Genomic DNA, 19,462 nt, shown 5'->3' on the forward strand with positions numbered 1-19,462 from the left:
ATTTTGATATGTATATATACACTCTGAAATACATACACACACATACTTTAACATATGTGCATACAGTCAGGCATGGTACCACACACCCTTGATCCCAGCACTCAAGAGAAAAAGGTAGGCAGATCTCTGAGTTCCAGGCCCATCTGGTTTACATAGTGAGTTCTAAGACAGCCAGGACAACATAGAAACCCTGTCTCAAAAAAAGAAAAAATGCATATATATGTGTGTGATATATGTATACCAAAGGTCTTCACTTGGTGTATACTCTCAGACTTAGTAATACAGTTGTTTAAAATAATAACTTTATCAAGAGTCAAATTAGCAAAGATTTCTAGTGATATATTTATTGTGTTTAAGAAACCACCTAGCCAAGGACTTGTTTTGACATGTAGGCCCATTATTTACCTTCAAGATCTACAAGAGATTTTTACTATCAATTCATTTCTTGCCTGAAAAACAGAGGATTTCTTAACATCAATCATATCACATCATCTCTGTCCTTTTCAGTATGAGATACATATTTTAAGGAGATCCACATCCCGAGATCAAAACGTTCTTTGAAGACTCTGGATCGTTCTGCCCTTCTACCCATCTGGTTTTTGCTGAGGTGTTTGACTTTACCCACAAATAAAATACCCTTGGCTCACTCCAGGGCATGATGCTGAGTATGTGTACACACACACACCTTCCCCCAGGAGATGGAAATTTCCCAAGTTATTAAGTTCTAGTTCCTTTTTACCTAATAGTTCCTTACTCAATTACCTCTTTTCTCTTGTGGCTTACCAGAAGCAGCCAGGAGGAACTACATCACATCTCTCCAATTTGCTTGCAAACTTCTCTTATTAAATATTGAAATTCACTGCCCCAGTACCTATGTCAAAAGTGGCCCTGTGTATTCCTGCAACCTCAGTTTTGGAGACTGGGGAAAATATACAGATCCTAGGAGTTTCCCAGCCAGACAGCCTAGCCCAGAAGGGAGCTTCCAGTATAGTGAGACCTTACCTCGAGGAAATGAAGTTGGTAGCAACAGAAGAATGTATTGTGGCCTCTGCTCTCACATTCATGTGCAAGCACCACACACAAACACACACATGACTTTCACATTTCCTAGCAACGTTTTAAAAATGGCAGCACAGGGCCGGGCGGTGGTGGCGCACGCCTGTAATCCCAGCACTCGGGAGGCAGAGGCAGGCGGATCTCTGTGAGTTCGAGACCATCCTGGTCTACAAGAACTAGTTCCAGGACAGGCTCCAAAACCACAGAGAAACCTTGTCTCGAAAAAAAAAAATGGCAGCACATAAATTTTCTAAGATGTCAGCAGCCTTAACTTTCATCCTCTGCACTTTCTGAACTTAGAAAAATCTAGGTTGTTTTCCATTATCCATCTTACACCTTTTTCATTCTTTACCTATTAACTGCAAAGCAACTTTGTTATAGGAGCATATACTCTTGGGGCTGCCATTACAAGATGCTATAAATGGAGGGGTTGAAAATTCATTTCTCCTAATTATGGCACCTCAGTTTTAATAGGGCAAACTTACAAAGGTTCTAGGAGGCAATGCTCTTTTGCTTTTTCCACCCCCTGAGACTTGTATCATCCTTGATTTATGGTAGCATAACTCCAGTCTGCTTTTATTTCCACAATGCTTTCATCTCGTCTGTTTTCCAAAATTCTAATTTATTTGCTCTTAAAATAACATGTATCATTGGGTTTATAACTAACTTAAGTCCAAAATGATCTTGGTATTAAGTTCCTTAATTAAATTTTCAAAGATTCCATTGTTATCACACTTTAGCCCATAGTCACACTCTCAGAAACCAGGTTTCAGGACATGGGCGTCTTTGGGGATATAAATATCAATATCACAGTTATTTAAATGTTTTATTTCCATATCTTCATCCATAGATATAATTTTAAAAGTCACCTATATGATGGAGGAAGGTCATTGGCTAGTAAAGGAACTGCCCTGGCCCATTTTATTGGTTAGGACATAGGTAGGTGGAGTAAACAGATCAGAACGCTGGGAGGAAGAGAAAGTGAGGTCAGAGTCTCGACAGCTCTCCTCTCTGGAGCAGACGCCTGAGAGAGATGCCATGCGCCCAGCTCCCAGGCAGACGCACGCGATCCGACCCAGGATGGACATAGGCTAGAATCTTCCCGGTAAGACCGGTGCTACAGTTTATTAGAAATGGGTTGATTGGGATATCAGAATTAGCCAGTAAGGGCTAGAGCTAAAGGGCCAAGCAGTGATTAAAAGAATACAGTGTCCGTGTAATTATTTCGGGGCATAAGCTAGCCGAGCAGGCGGCTGGGGTGCTGGGAACGCAGCCCCGCCGCTCCTATTACTACACCTATACTTTATTCTTTTACAGTTAAGATACCCCTTCCCCTCCCACACACACATCTTTGGCCATTTCCAAGATTTGTCTTTTGATTCTACAGTCTGAATGTGTCTTAGATAACAGGTAGATAAATGTATGGATGGGTGGGTGGATGGAAGGGTGCAAGGGTGGATGGAGAGTGAATGGATAGATAAACAGGTAGGTATTCAGGTAAAAATTCTTTTTACATGTTTGATTTGTGGCTTGCCATTAATTTTGGAAATTTCTCTTTCATTATTTCAAATCTTTCTTTTGTCACATTCTCCTTTTCTTTTGGTATTCCAATACATATCTAACACCATCCGAAATTGTCTCAGAATTCTTACGTGTTCTGTTTCATTTTTAAAATTCCCCTTTGAATTTACATTCCTGAAGTCTGTGCAATCTGTGATGATCTTTCCTTTGCCATGTTCAGATCACAGATGAGCTTACCAATGGCAAACTTAAGTTACAGTGTTTTTAATTTATAGCATAAATTTCTGGTTCCTCTTGATTTTCCACCTATTTACATTGCAAATCTATTATGTTTTCTACTTTATGTATTAAAGGCCCTAATAAAACATTTTAATTAAGATTTTCCATATGACAATCAAACTTCTTTTTTGTTGAGGTTAGGTCTAAAAATTGGTTTGTCTCTTCAGTATGTGTTCTTCCTAACACGCCTTGAGAGTTCTGTTGAATGCTGGGCATGATATAATGTAATAGGAGGTAAGTAAACCTTTTATTATTATGTTATATAAAAGTAACTGCTATTGCTAGAGGTGCCAGATATAGTACATATTCATTGTAAAAGTATGAGTTGTATTACGATATTCTTATGTATATATGAGATGTTGATTTTACCTAATCCTTTTGTTCTTTCCTGTTCTCATTCCTCTCTCCTACTGATCCCCTTTGTCTTCCCAAATATTCATACTTTTTGTTAACACTTTTTATACAGTCTAGATTCTATATATAAGAGAAAACACGAGACACTTGTCATTCTAAGACTGTTTATTTTCTTAACACAGTATTTAGTTTGATCCATTTTCCTGCAAAAGAATAATTTGCATCATTATGACTAAATAATTTGCTGTGTGTCTGTGTGTGTTCTTTGTCCATGAACATGTGGAAAGCCAGGCTGGTTAAATGACTGAGGTATTATAAAACGTGGTAGATTAAGTAGAGATGCAGTTGGTTTTTTTGTTACCAGCATGCTAACAAAGATTCCTCTATGTCTAGGAGTGGTAAAGAGGAACATGAGATTATTCTATTTTTAGTTTTTTCAGGGTGGTAGCATTAATTTCTATTCTACTAATGATGTATATAGGCTAATTATTCATCCATCTTTGCAGGGATTTCTATTCCTATAGATCTTGATGATTGCCATTCTGACTAAGGTGAGATGGGATCTCAGTGTAGTTCTCATTTGCATTTTCCTCGTGGCAAAGGATGATGAACATTTTCCTACATATTCACTGGTCATTTGTACTTCTTTTAAGAACAGACTGCTCAATTCATTTGCCCATTTATTTATTGGATGGTAGAGGTCTTGATGTTCAGTTTTATGCTCTCTTTATATATATACTGAATTTATTGTCCTTGAGACAGGTTCTAATTATGTAGCCCTTTCTGGCCTGGAACTCTTTATGTAGTCCAGACTGCCCATAAAGATCCAACTGTCTCTAACTCCTCAATTCTGAGATTAATATGTATACTTCTACGCTCAGCATGTATTCTAGATATTACTCTTCTTTTGGATGAGTAGTTAATACAAATTTTCTCTCATTCTATAAGTTGTTGCTTCATTTTTAATTTGTTATGCAGAAACTGTATGTCACGGGCAGGCTGGGGAGTGTATATTCACCTATGCATGTGCATATGGAAGTCAGATGTCAAAATCAAATATCTTCACCTATAGCTCCCCAACATACTTCTGAAACCAGGTCTCTCACTAACCTAGAGCTTCCATCATATCTAGACCAGCTGACTAGCAGACACCTGGGATCCATTTGTCTCCAGTGCCCCGCCCCACATATACATACTACTGCTCCCAGATTTCACATGAGTGTTGGTAGTAACGTGGGTTCTTCTGCTTGCAGAGTAAACGATTCATACACTAAGCCATCTCACCAGCCCCTAGAAACACATGCAATCTCATTTGTCAATTCTTATTTCCTACATTTTTTTACTTGTATTCAGAAAGCCCTTGTACCTACCCATGTCTTAATGAATTTTCTCTAAAACAGTTTCAAAGTTTTTATCTAGTTTGTAAACACTTTGACAGGGTGAGAGTCAAGGATCCAGTTTCATCCTACCACATGGGAATCAGTTTTTACAGTACCATTTGTTGAAGATGTACTTTCTACAAGTTTATGAACTGATCTTGGAAATCAGATGCCTGTAGCTCTGTGGGGTTTGTTTTTTTTTTTTTTTCTGTCTTCTTCCTTCCCAGAGCTTTCCATTCTGGTTTTGTTTACTTGATGAGTTCTTGTTAGCATGTCTCTGTTCTATCATTTGAAATCAGGTATTTGATATCTCTAACATTGCTATTTCTGTTAAGAATTCCTTGGGTTATTATTGTTATTGATGTAGGAAGTCCTTCTGTCTTTGTGTCTCTTTCATTGGTTAATAAAGTGCTTTGGGCCTGTTGATAGGGTAGAAATTAGGTAGGCAGGGAAGACAGAAGTGAATGCTGGGAGAAAGAAGGGTGGAGTCGGGGATACGCCATGGATCCACTGGAGATAGTAACTGGGAATTTTACACAGTAACCCACTGCCACATGGCAATACACAGATTAATAGAAATGGGTTAAATTAATATAAGAGTTAGCCAGTAAGAAGTTAGAGCTAATGGGCCAAGCAGTGTTTTAATAAATACAATTTCTGTGTGGTTATTTTGGGGCTAAGCTAACTGGGCAGCTGGGATGAACAAGGAGTCCCTCCTTGCAACATGTTATGGTTATTTGGGATTCATTTAGTTGTAGAATTGCTTTTTCTTTGAAGAATGTCATTGAAATTTTGGTAAGTACTGTACTGGATTTATAAAGAACGTTGGGTAGTATACATATTTTCACAATATTAACTCTGCTGATCCATTGACATATGATGTCTTTCCATATTCTACTATCTGCTTTGGTTAATTTCATCAGTGTTTTACAGTTTACACTTCTATGGTTAGAATTATCTATTTCTATATTTAAAGCTAATGTGAAAAATTATTTTCCTGATTTCATTCTCAGCGTGATTATAACTGTATATTTAAAATTATTTGTATGTTGATTTTTTATTGCACTTTGTGTTGAAAATATTTATCATATCAAAAAGTTTTATTAGGGAGTCTTTATTAAGGTCTTTTTTATTTTTATGTGTCTAGGTTTTTGCCTGCATGCATTTATGTGAACCATGTGCATACCTATTGTTCACGGAAGACAGAAAAGGTCACCAAACTCCCTGGAACTGATATTATAGATAATAGTGGGTTGCTATGTGGGTGCTGGAAATTGAACCCTGGTCCTATGGAAGAGCAGTGTTCTTAATTGGCTGAGCCATTTCTCCAGTCCCTATCAAGGTCTTTTTAGTATCAAATCATTTGCAAATAAGGCTAACTGAATATTTCATTTTTAAAAAAAGTTGTAATCATTTAATTTCTTTCTCATGCTTTCTAAATAAGAATTTCAGTGGTAAATTAGTAAGAATGGAGAGATTTGTCTTGCTTTTGATTTTAGGGAAAATGCTTTTATTTTTCCCCATTTTGTGTATTATTGGCTATACATTTGTCATGCTGTGTGTGTCTGTAATATACCATAAACATTTTGGTTTCATTCCAGAAATTTAGGAATGGTTCAACATAAGCAAATTAATATAACACATACACATATAACACTCAGGAACATAAATCTCATGATTATCTTACTGTCTCAATAGAGAAAAAGCCCTTGAACAAGTTCAATATCAATTTTTTAAAAAAATAAAATCTCTGAAGAAATCTGGAGTAGAAAGAACATAACCATCCTCTATCTATATTTAAGTAGATGGCAGATGATAGATAGATAGATAGATAGATAGATAGATAGATAGATAAGATTAGATAAGATACATTAGATAGACAGAGAAAAGCCCCAATTTCTTGGATGGTATCAGCTGATGTTTTTCTGGCTCCTCAAACTTTTGTTGAAAGGAGATGTCTAATATTATTCTGATGGAGATGCCTTTGTAAGCACATTGACATTTTCCTCTGGTAGCTTTTGGCTGTGTTTTACTTGACATTTTGTTTCCATTTTGACAGTCTTGCTATGTTACCCTTCAATGTATTCTCAATGTACTACAAACTCACCAGTGACTGAAATCCTTCTCACTTTCCTAAGTGCTCGAATAACGATGTGGGACACCAGAACCAGCTTTCTCATGTATTTACTCTTCCTTTGTTCCACTCTTTGCCTTTAACTCTGATGTGACATGGAGAGCTTCTGCAACTGCCATATTTTGTAGGAATTATTAGTGCCTCCATTCCTAGTTTGTCTATATCATTGGTTGGAGAAATTTTTGTTCTATAACTGATTAGGTTTTTCGATATCTTTGTCTTGAAACTCTACTCTTTTATTACACGTACACTTAGGTTTGAGCTCTTCCAAAATTTTGCAAAGTCATAGACATCCTGCCTTTTGTTTTTTTTTTTAACTCATCTCTAAATGTACTCTTGACCTTGACTTTGTTTTTAATCCCTGTGTACTTTCTTCTGCTTGATTTAGTCTATTGGTAATAGTTCCAACTGGTTTATTATAACTTATTATTATTACTATTATTTGTTTGCTACTTGTTTCCTTGATGAATTTTCAATCCATGTTGCAGACTTTCTATTTCTAGGTCCTGAATTGATGTCTTCTTTAAAGTCATTGATCAAATTTAAAAGTGGGCTTTTGAATTCTTTGTCCTAGGTTTCAAGTATTTCAGCATCTTTTGTTTTACCTATTTTTTAGATAAGGAGTCATACTGTCTAAATTTTTCATACTTCTCCTGCTATTATACTATGACTTAGACATCTATTGGGATATATACATATTTTTCTTTCACTTATATATTCACAACTTTTAAGAGTAGTTTTCTCTTGAGCTTACATTCGCACTATTCTTTAAAGAAGATGAAGCAGAGATTCATAACAAAACAATTATTTTTCCAGAAAAGTTATTAAATTATTAAAATGCATGATTACCTACACATCCTTACTAAGGTTATAAAATGTCTCTGATCCTAACTATTTACAAACAAGGGAGTTAAACATTATTAATGCTAAAGTCATTAACAGTAAATAAAGAGTGGAGGACTTGGAAGCGGTAAAAGAGAAAGGAAGGAAGGAAAGGAGTAAAAGCAGATGGTAGGAAAATAGAGCAGAGGTAGGAAGAAGACTGAAACTACAGAGACAAGCAAGTCAATCAAAAAAGCAGAAAATGGAACAAAACCAAGAAAAAAAAGCTAATAAGGGAATAAATAGAAAAACAATACAAAAGCCAGTATTTCCACCCTGCTGAGATACTTTGCAAGTCTTTCACCTCCCAAGTCACTTCGGATTCCCTTTAGGTTCCTCCTCAGATCTTTCGCTAAACTCTGTTCTCACACTGGAGCTCTTTTAGCTTGGTAATAAAGTGTGTGGAAAAGGAAGTATTTTTTAAATCTCAGTCTTTTAGTATATCCAAGCCCTTAAACTATGAATTTAACAACTATCTCTAATTTACACGCAAACACATCCACTTAACTGAGAGATAACCAGTAATAAAAATGGAAAAGCTGTTCTTCCTTCAGATGGTAAAATCTTTCTCCTAAAGCTCTTTATTACAGATAATGCCAAAGCTCATTTCACATTGGTTCTCTTCCTCCTTACATGCTAGAGCCATTAGCAGTTCCCTTTTTGCTTTAAGTTTTAAAATGTGCAAGTCCATGAATGAATAGAGGTCCATGTGGTTAATGTACCTACCCATGGCTTCTGCGACTGTAAACAGAATTTGGATGTGATTCTCGATTTTCCTATCTTCCAATATTTCAAGATAGCAATTAGCCTGGCAATCTCAAATCTCCGACAGATCCATGAAAAGGAATTAGTTTTTAAATTGCTCACTGTTTTAGTCTAAAGTAAGGAGTGATATTGTCTGCTTTCTTTGTATGCTGGAACTGCAACCACAAGTCCTACAAACGTCCTTAATAGTATAATATTTAAAAGTTCAAACGCTTTCCCCTTGTTGTCACAGAGTAAGAAATACCTCCTATGTCCTCTCTACCACAAGAGCTCTTAGCTCTCTCTGTTCCATTGCTACTTCTCTTTGTTACCCTGTATCAACCAGTGAGTGTATGGAAATGTACTTAAAGTTTGTACCTTCAATTCTCCAAAGGATGACAAAGAACTAATACCATTCTAGATGACAGGAGATAATTTATTATATGTGTTGGCCACTAGTTGTCGATATTTCAGTGGGCGCTGCCTAAAATAGGTTGGTTTCTGTATAACAAAACAATGGTTACTACATTCAGAATATTCAATACTGGCTTTTGTTTGTTGCTTGCAGTGCTGGGGATGAAGCCAGAATATATGGTTTATGGATGGTAGACTGGGGATGTAGCTCAGTAGCTAAATCCCCAACCTGATAAATATTTTTATCTAATATATCAACCATACTTTAGTTCTCTCATTGTTCCAAGAAAAAAATGTCCCTCTGACAATATTCTGCTCTGTATTACACATTAATCCTTTGTCATATATCTTAATATTTCAATCAAGAACAATTCTTCATGACACTGAGAACTTGTAGTGTCATTTCAGTTGTACTTTAATAAATAAAGCTTGCCTGGGGATCAGGAGAGTAAAACAGCCACAGTGGTCAGCCTTACAGCCGGACAGTGATATCACAAACCTTGAATCCCAGTAGCCACACTAGTTGCCATAGAAACCGGGCAGTGAATGCTTTTAATCCCAGTGGTGCACACCTTTAATCCCAGAACTAGAGATAATTATAAAATGGGAGGAAACAACTATCAAGCCTAGTCTCATTCTGAGATTCCTGGAGGCAGGATCACCATTTTCAGACTGAGGTTAAGGTAAGAGCCAGCGCCTGGCTGTTTTGCTTCTCTGATCTTCAGTTTTATTAACCATGCTTCACTTTAAGTATTGCAAGCTGTTTCTTGGTTGCACATTTCTAACTTGGCTTTGTCTCATCATTATGCATACTTAAGTTAGAATGATACATCTTTGCATAATACTCTATCTTTCTAGTAGGCAACTCTGGCTTTGTCAACTTGTGTGACATATTTTCTGATTGTCAATAATACAATTATGATGAACCCTTGGCAACAGGCAGGAAGGGTGGTTGTACTTTTAAGTCTATGCAGATATCCTGTCTACAATCTCCTCCTAGGGCCTCATCTCAGGTTGTTATTAATCTCTAACTATTCTTGCCCAGCCATTCTTCCATTTTCTCACCCATTCTATTTATTAGCACCCTGTCCTGTCTACCTGCATACCGACTTAGCAGCCACTCCATCCTTTCTGTGTCATCACTGTGAACTCATGGGTGCATGTGTTCTTTTGTTTTCTGTTGGGCTTTTTTGAGACACTGTGTCATGTAGGGCACATTGGCTTGGGCCTCATTATGTAGCCTAGGATGACCTTGCATTTGCTGAGATTTCCTGGGGCATTGTGACCAAAACACTCTTACCAATTTAGCCACATCCCTATCCCTCTCTGTTTTTAGTAATTCATCACTGTTCTTATTGGGATGGAGATACAGCTCAGTTGGTAAAGTACTGGCCTAGCATTCACAAAGTTCGGATTCAATTCCCAGCATACTCATAATCCAGGCACCCCAGAGGTGGAAACAGGAGAATCAATTCAAGATCACACTTGGCTACACAGTCAATCAAGCCCAGACCCTGTTTGGGAGGGAGGGAACAAATTAAAAGTTTTCATACTCAAATATTCCCACATTTGGCAAGAAGAAGCCTAGAAAAAGCTAGTTCCTGAATTCTTTACCAAGACTCCATCTTCTTTGGTTTTTGCCACTAGTCTTGTGTTTACCTGAGTCAACATTTTTAACACAAATATGAGGCACATTTCATTATTACCTTACCTGAATGTTTTAAAGATCACCTTGACATTTCGTTTTCTTTAAAAATTAGTTTAATTTACTTACAAAACAGCAACATACATTTATTCTGTTAAGCCAGGGGCTTGGTCATAGCTCAGTGTAGAGTGCAGGTTTAGCTTTCAGGGGCCCATGTTAAATTTCCAGAAGCAAAAAAAACAACAATAGTTATTTTAAAAAAAAAACTGAGAATAAGAGAAATTTTAGAATACACAGAGTTTACTGCTATGTTCAAAAATATTAAATCCCAATTTTTATTGTCAGTATCTATTATTATCTAATTTATAAACTGTATTTTAAGCTTTCTGTATGTAATTATTCTATCTATATATATAACTCATACCCAGTTGTACTAAAAATATACTGGCAGTGAAATCTTTCTTCATGTTTTCCCAAATGCAGCCTTACCTGAGGAGTCCAGTAAAAAGTGGGGCTCAATCTGTAGAGTTTTCTTTTATGGAAACTCTGAAGGGGTCTTGTTCGGGCAGCTGTACTCATGATAGCCAAGGATGGAGATTTCAGTCTTGTCCTGTCTTTTCGCCTTTTCTTACTGTGCTTCTGATTAAGTAACCAGCTACTGGAGGAAGAGAGCTCATCTAAATTCTCTGAAGCACTGAAATGTATGAAATAATTGGAGATGGGGGAGGGCAAAATAAAATAAACAGAAGACAAAGAAAACTAAATGTAAATTTTCTTGTTTTATTATGATAGAAGAGTATTAACTTTTAGTCAATTTGTGATAACAATAGGTAAAATAATTGATATTAATGGAGAATTACATAGTAAAAATATAGAAATAATTTCTATTTTCTGCTGCAAAAGGTACATTTTCAAAGTTAAAATGTTTTTAATATAAGATGAATGTTTCTTGTAAAACAATAATTCACAGATGACATAGTTTAAACTATTTATGCCAATTTCTTTTCATGTTTAGATGAAGTACATCAGAACTAAGGCTTAAAAAGTCCAAGGTCTGCTAACTGCATCTTAAATAAGCAAGCCTACTGCATCTCAAAGTTTAGTGAACTCTGAAACAGCTACAACCCTATTATAGCTTAGAAACTTTTAAAACTTATGATGTAACTTACAACTATAAAATAATGAAATAAGCTATATATGGAAAATATAATTTTATAATTAATCTTTATTGCAATTTTTAATATTATATTTAAGGTTTCTCATATTCCCAGAAAAAAAAGATCCCAATCATAAAGATTTTACAAGCTGGCAGGTTAAAACTTCATGATTATGTTGGAATATTACACATCAAGAGAAAAATTAGGTGGTATCTTTTGTTCGTTAATAGCCATTTGTTATTCTTTTCTGAATCTGATCTAGTTTTATTTTGACTAGCAGTAAAAAAAGAACATTTGGAATATATAAACAAATAAGTTATTACCTTCTGTGGGATAATACTCTTGTAAACTGTAATGATTTGTCACTCATATTGGTCTAATAAAATGCTGACTGGCCAGTAGCCAGGCAGGAAGTAAGGCAGGGTAACCAGACTAAAAGAATTCTGGGAAGAGGAAAGGCCAGATGCTTCCACCAGCTTCCACCAATGCAAAAAACTAATAACGTCAAGAGTCAGCACCTGAAAATGCTAACGCTTTGATGTAACTGGCCTACTTGAATCTCCAATCCTGTAGTTGCTAGGTGTCTTGATGTCTGTGTTTCTTTTGTTCATAAAAATGTTCATGAAATTGTTTCCACAGTGAAAAATATCATTCAGGGCAACCTGAATTTGTTCCTAAGTGCAATCACTCAGAATAAACTGTCTTAGGAATTTTGGAGAGCTGTTTTATGTTAACACACTTAACTTGCATTATTATATTACATATTAATATACTAATATATTGTAATATTATACTAATATGTAATATGTTAATATATTGATACATTATATATGTACTAATAGAATGTAAGCTTTTCAACTTTATGCAGACCAATACTAGTTGACTTAGTAGTCTAACATTACATTACATCGAGATAGGCTAGATACACAGGGAATAAAGCGATAAACAGAAAACTTGGTAAATGGTGGTACATTATGAGACTCCTCAACATCTGCTAGGACAGCTGCTGACTACACTTTGATTCATTATAAATACATCTTCAGATTACTAGCCTTGCAAATTTGCTTGCTTTTGTCATGTATCTGACAGCATGCTGCAGCTGGAAAACCCCACATAAGGGAAGAAATGCTGGGTAGCACTATTCCAGGACACACCCACACCCCTCCTGTAACCCCTCACCTCGCTTCTACATTAACTCCACATAAGGGCAGAAATGCTGGGTTAGCCCTATTCCAGGACACAGCCACACCCCTCCTGTAACCCCTCACCTCGCTTCTACATTAACCCCACATAAGGGCAGAAATGCTGGGTTAGCCCTATTCCAGGACACACCCACACCCCTCCTGTAACCCCTCACCTCGCTTCTACATTAACTCAAGAATAATCCCTCATCATTTTAAGTTTGGGCAAAAAAAGGAGCTACTGGAGATTTGGGATGTTTCTTCCTGAGAAGCCAACTATTACTGCTTCACCATGTAACTCTCTGCCTTGTAAGAAACTTGCTCCAAATGCCTTACTTATTATTTCTTTAATGATGACAAGAACCTGGAAACACTGAGTAGAGGTCTCCTTTGTTCCTTTGTCTTTGGCATATCACCAACCAAATAATGCTAATTGACTTAAGACCAATTGGTGTTTGCAGTTCTTTTATGTCCAGGGAAATAGCTCAGTCTGCAGCAACCACATGGTGGCTCATAACCACCATAATGAGATCTGTTCATATGTACATACATGCAAAACAGAACATGGTACATGTTAAATAAATAAATCTAGAAAGAAAGAAAGAAAGAAAGAAAGAAAGAAAGAAAGAGAAAGAGAGAGAGAAAGAAAGTTAGTTCAGTCTGTAAAATACCTGCCATGGAAGTACAAGAACCTGCATTTGGATGCCAAGTAAAAGCCAAGTGCAGCAGTACCTCTGCTTTTTTTTTTCATTACCCCAACACTGGGGCAAAAGTCTTAAGTGAAACTGAAAACTCTCTGGATGGATTCCCTCCAGGGTCAGTGAGATCTTGTCTCTGAAAATATGGTGGCAAGTGCTTGAGGGAGACACCCAGCTTTGCCCTCTGGCCTCCACATGCATGCACATACAACCACATACCATATTGCTATACACATTCATACCCACACATGCTACACACAAAAGATAGTATTTTTATAACAGTATTATTGTGTTTAAATCATATTACATCTACTATAAAAATATTCTTTTAGAGTGATAAAACAAAAAATTCAAGAATGTTCACACAGCAACGGGAAATCAGAAAGATCTAAAGAAGTCTGGGTAATTTACGTTGATAAAAACAAAAAGAAGAATTGAAGAGGGAAGATGGTAACTATAATACATTCAACAACTATGTCAGTGATATTATAGCAGTAGTAATAACACAAACTGTCACCTAGTGACACCAATGTGTACTACTAGCTACTCAGGTAGCCTCAGCGATGAATCAGACTGTAAGCTCAAGTGCTGCCTGGGATACAGATAAGGCAAAGACCAGCTTACACAATTTAGTAAGACCTGTCTCAAAATGTAACAAGTACAAAGTGCTGGGATCGTACACCATTCCCAGATAAAAGGGATTTTTTTCAAGTACAAAGGCAAATATTAGCATATTTAACTAGTTAATAATTGAGACATATAGCTTGTCAAACACTTAATACAGTTCCAAGAGTTTTTAAAAAGGGCATATATGTATATGTTCAAGACAGGGTTTCTCTATGTTATAGCCTTAACTGTCCTGGAACTTGCTCTGTAGACCAGGCTGGACTTGAACTCACAGAGATCCTCCTGCCCGTCTCCCAACTGTTGAAATTACAGGCGTGCACCACCACCACTGGGCCAGAATTAACTTTTAAAATATTTCTGGAGTAAACAATCATGTTAGAAATAGAAACTGCTTAACTGAATTAGCAAAATATTGAGATAATTTAAGTCTAGAAATAGGTGGATTTTTAATATATTTTCTATGTTTAATGTTTTCCATAAAGAAAAAGAAACTGATTATTATAGTGTTATTTGTATTTTTACCTCTGGCTATAAACTTCAAATAGGACTTTTTATTATTATTTCTTTTTGTATTTGTTTTTGAGAATATTATTATTTCTTTTTGTAGTTGTTTTTGAGAAAAGTTCTTGCTATGTAGGCCAAACTTAGCCTCAAACTCACTATGGCCCAAGCTGGCCTGGCCCGGAACTCATGAACCATCTATGCCAGCCTCTAAAGGATTAGGATGACAGGCATGCACCACAATACCTGCCTAAAAAGGATTTGAAAGCATGAAGACAAAAGAAAAAACAAAAAACAGAAAGCTACTGTTAACTGTTATTTCTTATCTGAGTTTTTTTAAAAAAGTAGTGTTTTCACTTCAAAGAAAATTTGGGAACATATACACACACAAAAGGAAAACAAAGTTAAAGGCATAGGGGATCACTTCGCCAGCCTCAGCACGTATGTCTGGATTGTTGAGAAGGCATGTAAGGGGTGTGGTGTGGTGGCTGGGATCTGTAAGCCTGTCAATGGCACAGTAAGAGAAGACACACAGCTTCTGAGAAGCTGAGCCTATGTGGTGAAGATTACTAGCTCAAAAGGAAGCAGGTATCTGAAGGACAGCCTCCGCAGGTGTCCTCTGACCTCAGTAAGCATACTAGGAACATGTACACCTAGGTACCCAGATATGACTCCCCACATACAAATACAAGCTAAAATACTTTCTGAACCCAGCCTTCTCAGACGAAATACTGTTTTTGCTGCATATCCCTCAAATGTTTTTCTAAGAAATTATTGTACAATAAATTTTGTATTCTCATTTTTCCAATCAATAGACCAAAATAAACATGTTATTATAGAATTACATATTTTCTAGACACAATTTTAGCAGTATACCAGTAAATTCCCGTGTATAAAATTAGTTTTACACTTACATCATTAGAGATAAAAGCGAAAAGAAGCTGTTTTACAAATAAAAGTAATTCCTAGTGGCACTTCTTTCAAAACAACAGGGAGGTTTCATCTCCCCATTGACATCATATATCTAGTTAATATGATAATTAGTGTTATCCATCAGAATCCAAACTTATATTGAGAGCAGTGACCCAGAAAATATTGCTAGCAAACAATATTCTCCTAATTGAGAAGTGACTACTGTGATGTGACTTGGTTTCCCAGCGTAGTTGACATGGTTGTCAGACTGCGGCTTTTCAATTATGACACCAGCTAGAAGGGATGGCTGCACGGCACGTGGGACAATTACCACTAGTGACGACAGTATGGCAATGGGTCGTGAAAATGTAATTTCATACCCCATTCTGGAACTCATTAAGGCAAAATCGAACAAAAATTTAGACCTTATTTCAAGTAGAAATTCACTTTCTCAGAGATAATATATGACATCTTATGTTCATTTTAGAATATCAGGTCTAAAAATGTATAACTACCTCAGTGACTTCATTTATTTGGAGTTTTAAATATACTTTTTTTGGTTCTCAGTGACTCTTCTCAGGTCTTAGTGCTAGGATTAATAAACCTAAAAAATTAAATCCAACCTTACGACTTTCGGGTAGACAGTTCCCTTAATTAGTAAATGAGGGTTAGAAATCAATGAATAATAACAAATGCACAAAAAATTTCCCCAGAAAATAATTAACAGTGAGTTTAAAGACAGTATGAGAAAAAGTTATTAAGATACTTATAAAAATTGACCTAAGGGGCTGGAGAGATGGCTCAGAGGTTAAGAGCATTGCCTGCTCTTCCAAAGGTCCTGAGTTCAATTTCCAGCAACCACATGGTGGCTCACAACCATCTGTAATGAGGTCTGGTGCCCTCTTCTGGCCTTCAGGCACAATGCAGAAAGAATATTGTATACATAATAAATCAATAAATATTTAAAAAAAAAAAAGATTTAGTTTCTATTCACTAATATCATTCAAGAGTGGGATAGCCATTCCATTAATATTAATACTTAGTATGATTTTTATCTGGATATATATTTTATTTTTGATATATTAGAAGGTTCCTAAAATAACTAATAATATGATTATTAATATAAAAATTAATGTAAAATTATGGTGTTATGTGCCCATCGTCTGTGTCTAACTATATCTAGGGTCTTTTTTAAGTTACAGTAAACTGAAGATCAAGAATGAAGAATGTACAAAATGGAAGTCACAGTATTAAGGTAATACTTCCATAGTGAATATTATCACTAGTATGATTTTTAGAAGCATTAAAATTCCTAAAAATTCCTCATGGGTAACTATATTAATCCTATGTACTTATTTATATCTAAAACTGTACCCATATCTATGATTGTAGTATTGTAATCCTAAAAATGGCTATAAAATTAAAATAAAATAAGCCAAATTTAGAAGTCAAACTCTTCAAGTAATACCTACCTCTTTGAAATGCCATTAGCCAGACATTTGTGGCTGCAGGATTTGGAGGAGAGGGGTGAGGAAGTTGGAGACAAGTTGAGAGGGGCAATCAAACTGTTAATGATTTCAGTCAACTGTGCACTCTACAAAGAAACAGTTAACACTTCAGTACAGTTAAGCATCATGAAGATCCTGAATTTCTCTCCAAAAGTATACTTATATACTGTATTATATTTACTGACTTGCATATACTGAATCATCCTTGAAAATGAAGCCATACTGTTGTTTTTTTAAAAAATCTGTTCATAATGGCCAGCTTTTTCCAACAAGACCCCACCTTATAACTTCTAACAAATTACATATCTACCACTTGGTTGATCTGGTCAGAACCGTCATGATTCAATCAACTTTCAAGGATTGGGTCTATGAGCTAGAGACTAAAATACAATAAGCTAGAGACTAATGTGACTTTTGGAAGATATTTGATATCTAAACCCTATCAAATAGTTTAAGAAGCTCACCTGTTTTTCTATGTTTCGAAGCAGCAGCGTGGGGCTGCTGGGTGACATCTCAAAGTCCTGCTCTGGCGAGGTCTCTTCGCTCCTTTGGGGAATCTGAGAATTCGCTGAAGTGTTTAATGAAGCCGCTTGATTGGAAAATTGTATCTGTTTTTTCAAAATGTCTTTTGGCAGCTGACATTCTTCTAAGATCACTATCCCCTAGGGGGTAAAAAGCAATAAAAGTGATCACATCCTATTGTCCTCATGGAAAACATAGATTTAAAATTGAAAATACAGTTTATCTCTCTTAAAAAACTGATTGGAGGTGAGAGATAGCTCAGCAGTGAAGAGAATGTACTTTTAGAGCAACTGAATTTGGATCCCAGCACCTATGTCCAGCAGTCTACAATCACCTACAACTCCAGCTCCAGAGAATCCAACATACTCTTCTGGCAGATGAGAGCATGCGCACATGAATGCATACACAAACACACACATATACACACACACAATTAAAAAATTATTTTAAAAATACCAACCTTTTTTAAATCCTATGTGATTGGACCACTAGAGTAAGACGATGGACTGGAAACTGTCTCCATATAAATGTGCCATAGTTAAGAAGAAGTGACAAGAAGAAAGAGAAAGAGAGGAAGGGGAGGGAAGAGAAAAGGAGGGAGGGGAGGAGAGGAGAGGAGAGGAGAAGGAGAGAAACAAAGCAAGCCTTGATGCAAAGAGAAAAGGGGAAAGAGAGTTTGGATATGTGCAAAAAAGTGATGGGGTACTTGAAAATTACAGAGAAACAAATAATAGACCAAAAAGAAGAAAGAATAAGGAAACACAGTCTCACCTGCCAACCTGCAGAGAGAACGGGGAAAGGGACACAACAAAAAGTAGAACTGGGGATTGAGTGCACAGGAATATGCAAATAACTAAAAGGATTTCTCCCAACCTAGAAAAGATACCCAAACCAAGAGTGAATGTAGAAATACACAAAACCAAAAGCCCACTATAACAACTCTAAAGAACAATAATTACTAAATTAAAACATACTAAAGCCCAGATAAAGACCTCAAAAGTTTACTAGCAAAAAAAAAAAAAAATGATCAATGACCTCAAAGATGACTCAAACAGATAAATGAAGTAAGGAAACCAATCTATGACCTGAGGAGAAAAGAGAATAACACATAGGAGAAAATCAATAAAACAGAAGAAAGAATTCAGCTTGATAATTGAGATTTTTGAGAAAAAGTTGGAAATAAAAAGCTCATATAAGTTAATACATGAGAATTATAAAATATAGCAATACTGAAACAGTGGTTTGTGATTTCACCTTTGTCTTCTATTAGTATTTAAGAGATTAGTATATTTAAAAGAATTATTAATTTATGTTTTATGTCATAAAAGACAAAAGTGAAATTTTGTTATAAAGAAAGGAAGAGAATTCTATATGTTGTTGAAGTTGTACTGTTATAAATTCAAATTAGAATGGTAAAGTTTTGTAAAGTTAGAAGCAATCTTAAGTAGTAACCACAAATAAAATAACTATAGTATATACACAAAAGAAAACTAGAAGGACTTTCAACACCAAAAAATTAGTAAATCCAGGCATGGTATTACAAGTCCTTAACCCCAGCACTTGGGAGGAGAAGTAGGAGAATGTATGTAAATTCAAGGTCACCTGATCTCCATTTCAACTTCCTGGCCAGCTACCACTTCATAGTGAAATTTTGCCCCAAAATAAAATAAATACAAAATAAAACGAACAAAAAGAGGACAGTAATACAAGAAATGAGTCACAAGAAAGTCATACAACATACAGAAAACAAACAGCAAGATGTCAAAAGGAAATTGATTCTTGTAATTAATTACTTTGATTCTAAATGGATTAAACCCTCCAATGAAAAGTCACAAAACAACAGAGACAAATAAAAACATATCAATGTAAACTTGTCTAGAAGAAATACTTAATCCAATGGTATAATAAGCTGAAATTGATAGGAAAACATACCACACAAATAGCAAGC

At 35.8% G+C, this 19,462-nt stretch overlaps 1 protein-coding gene across 9 annotated transcripts in view; it reads right to left on the bottom strand.

The window, feature by feature from the left end:
* Kansl1l (KAT8 regulatory NSL complex subunit 1 like) overlaps positions 1-19,462 on the bottom strand; it is an 86,864-nt gene that overhangs the window by 29,273 nt on the left and 38,129 nt on the right. For all 9 annotated transcript variants that reach the window (XM_041631737.1, XM_041631735.1, XM_041631732.1 and 6 more), the window contains exons 4-6: positions 17,457-17,654; positions 16,957-17,078; positions 10,898-11,102 (exon numbers count right to left, since the gene is read on the bottom strand). In XM_041631737.1, coding sequence (XP_041487671.1) covers positions 10,898-11,102; positions 16,957-17,078; positions 17,457-17,654 — 525 coding nt within the window. The remainder of the gene's footprint in view (positions 1-10,897; positions 11,103-16,956; positions 17,079-17,456; positions 17,655-19,462) is intronic.

Source organism: Microtus oregoni, unplaced genomic scaffold, assembly GCF_018167655.1.
Source record: "Microtus oregoni isolate MIOR12 unplaced genomic scaffold, Mior012 000038F_ref0000394, whole genome shotgun sequence".
NCBI classification, from domain to species: domain Eukaryota; kingdom Metazoa; phylum Chordata; class Mammalia; order Rodentia; family Cricetidae; genus Microtus; species Microtus oregoni.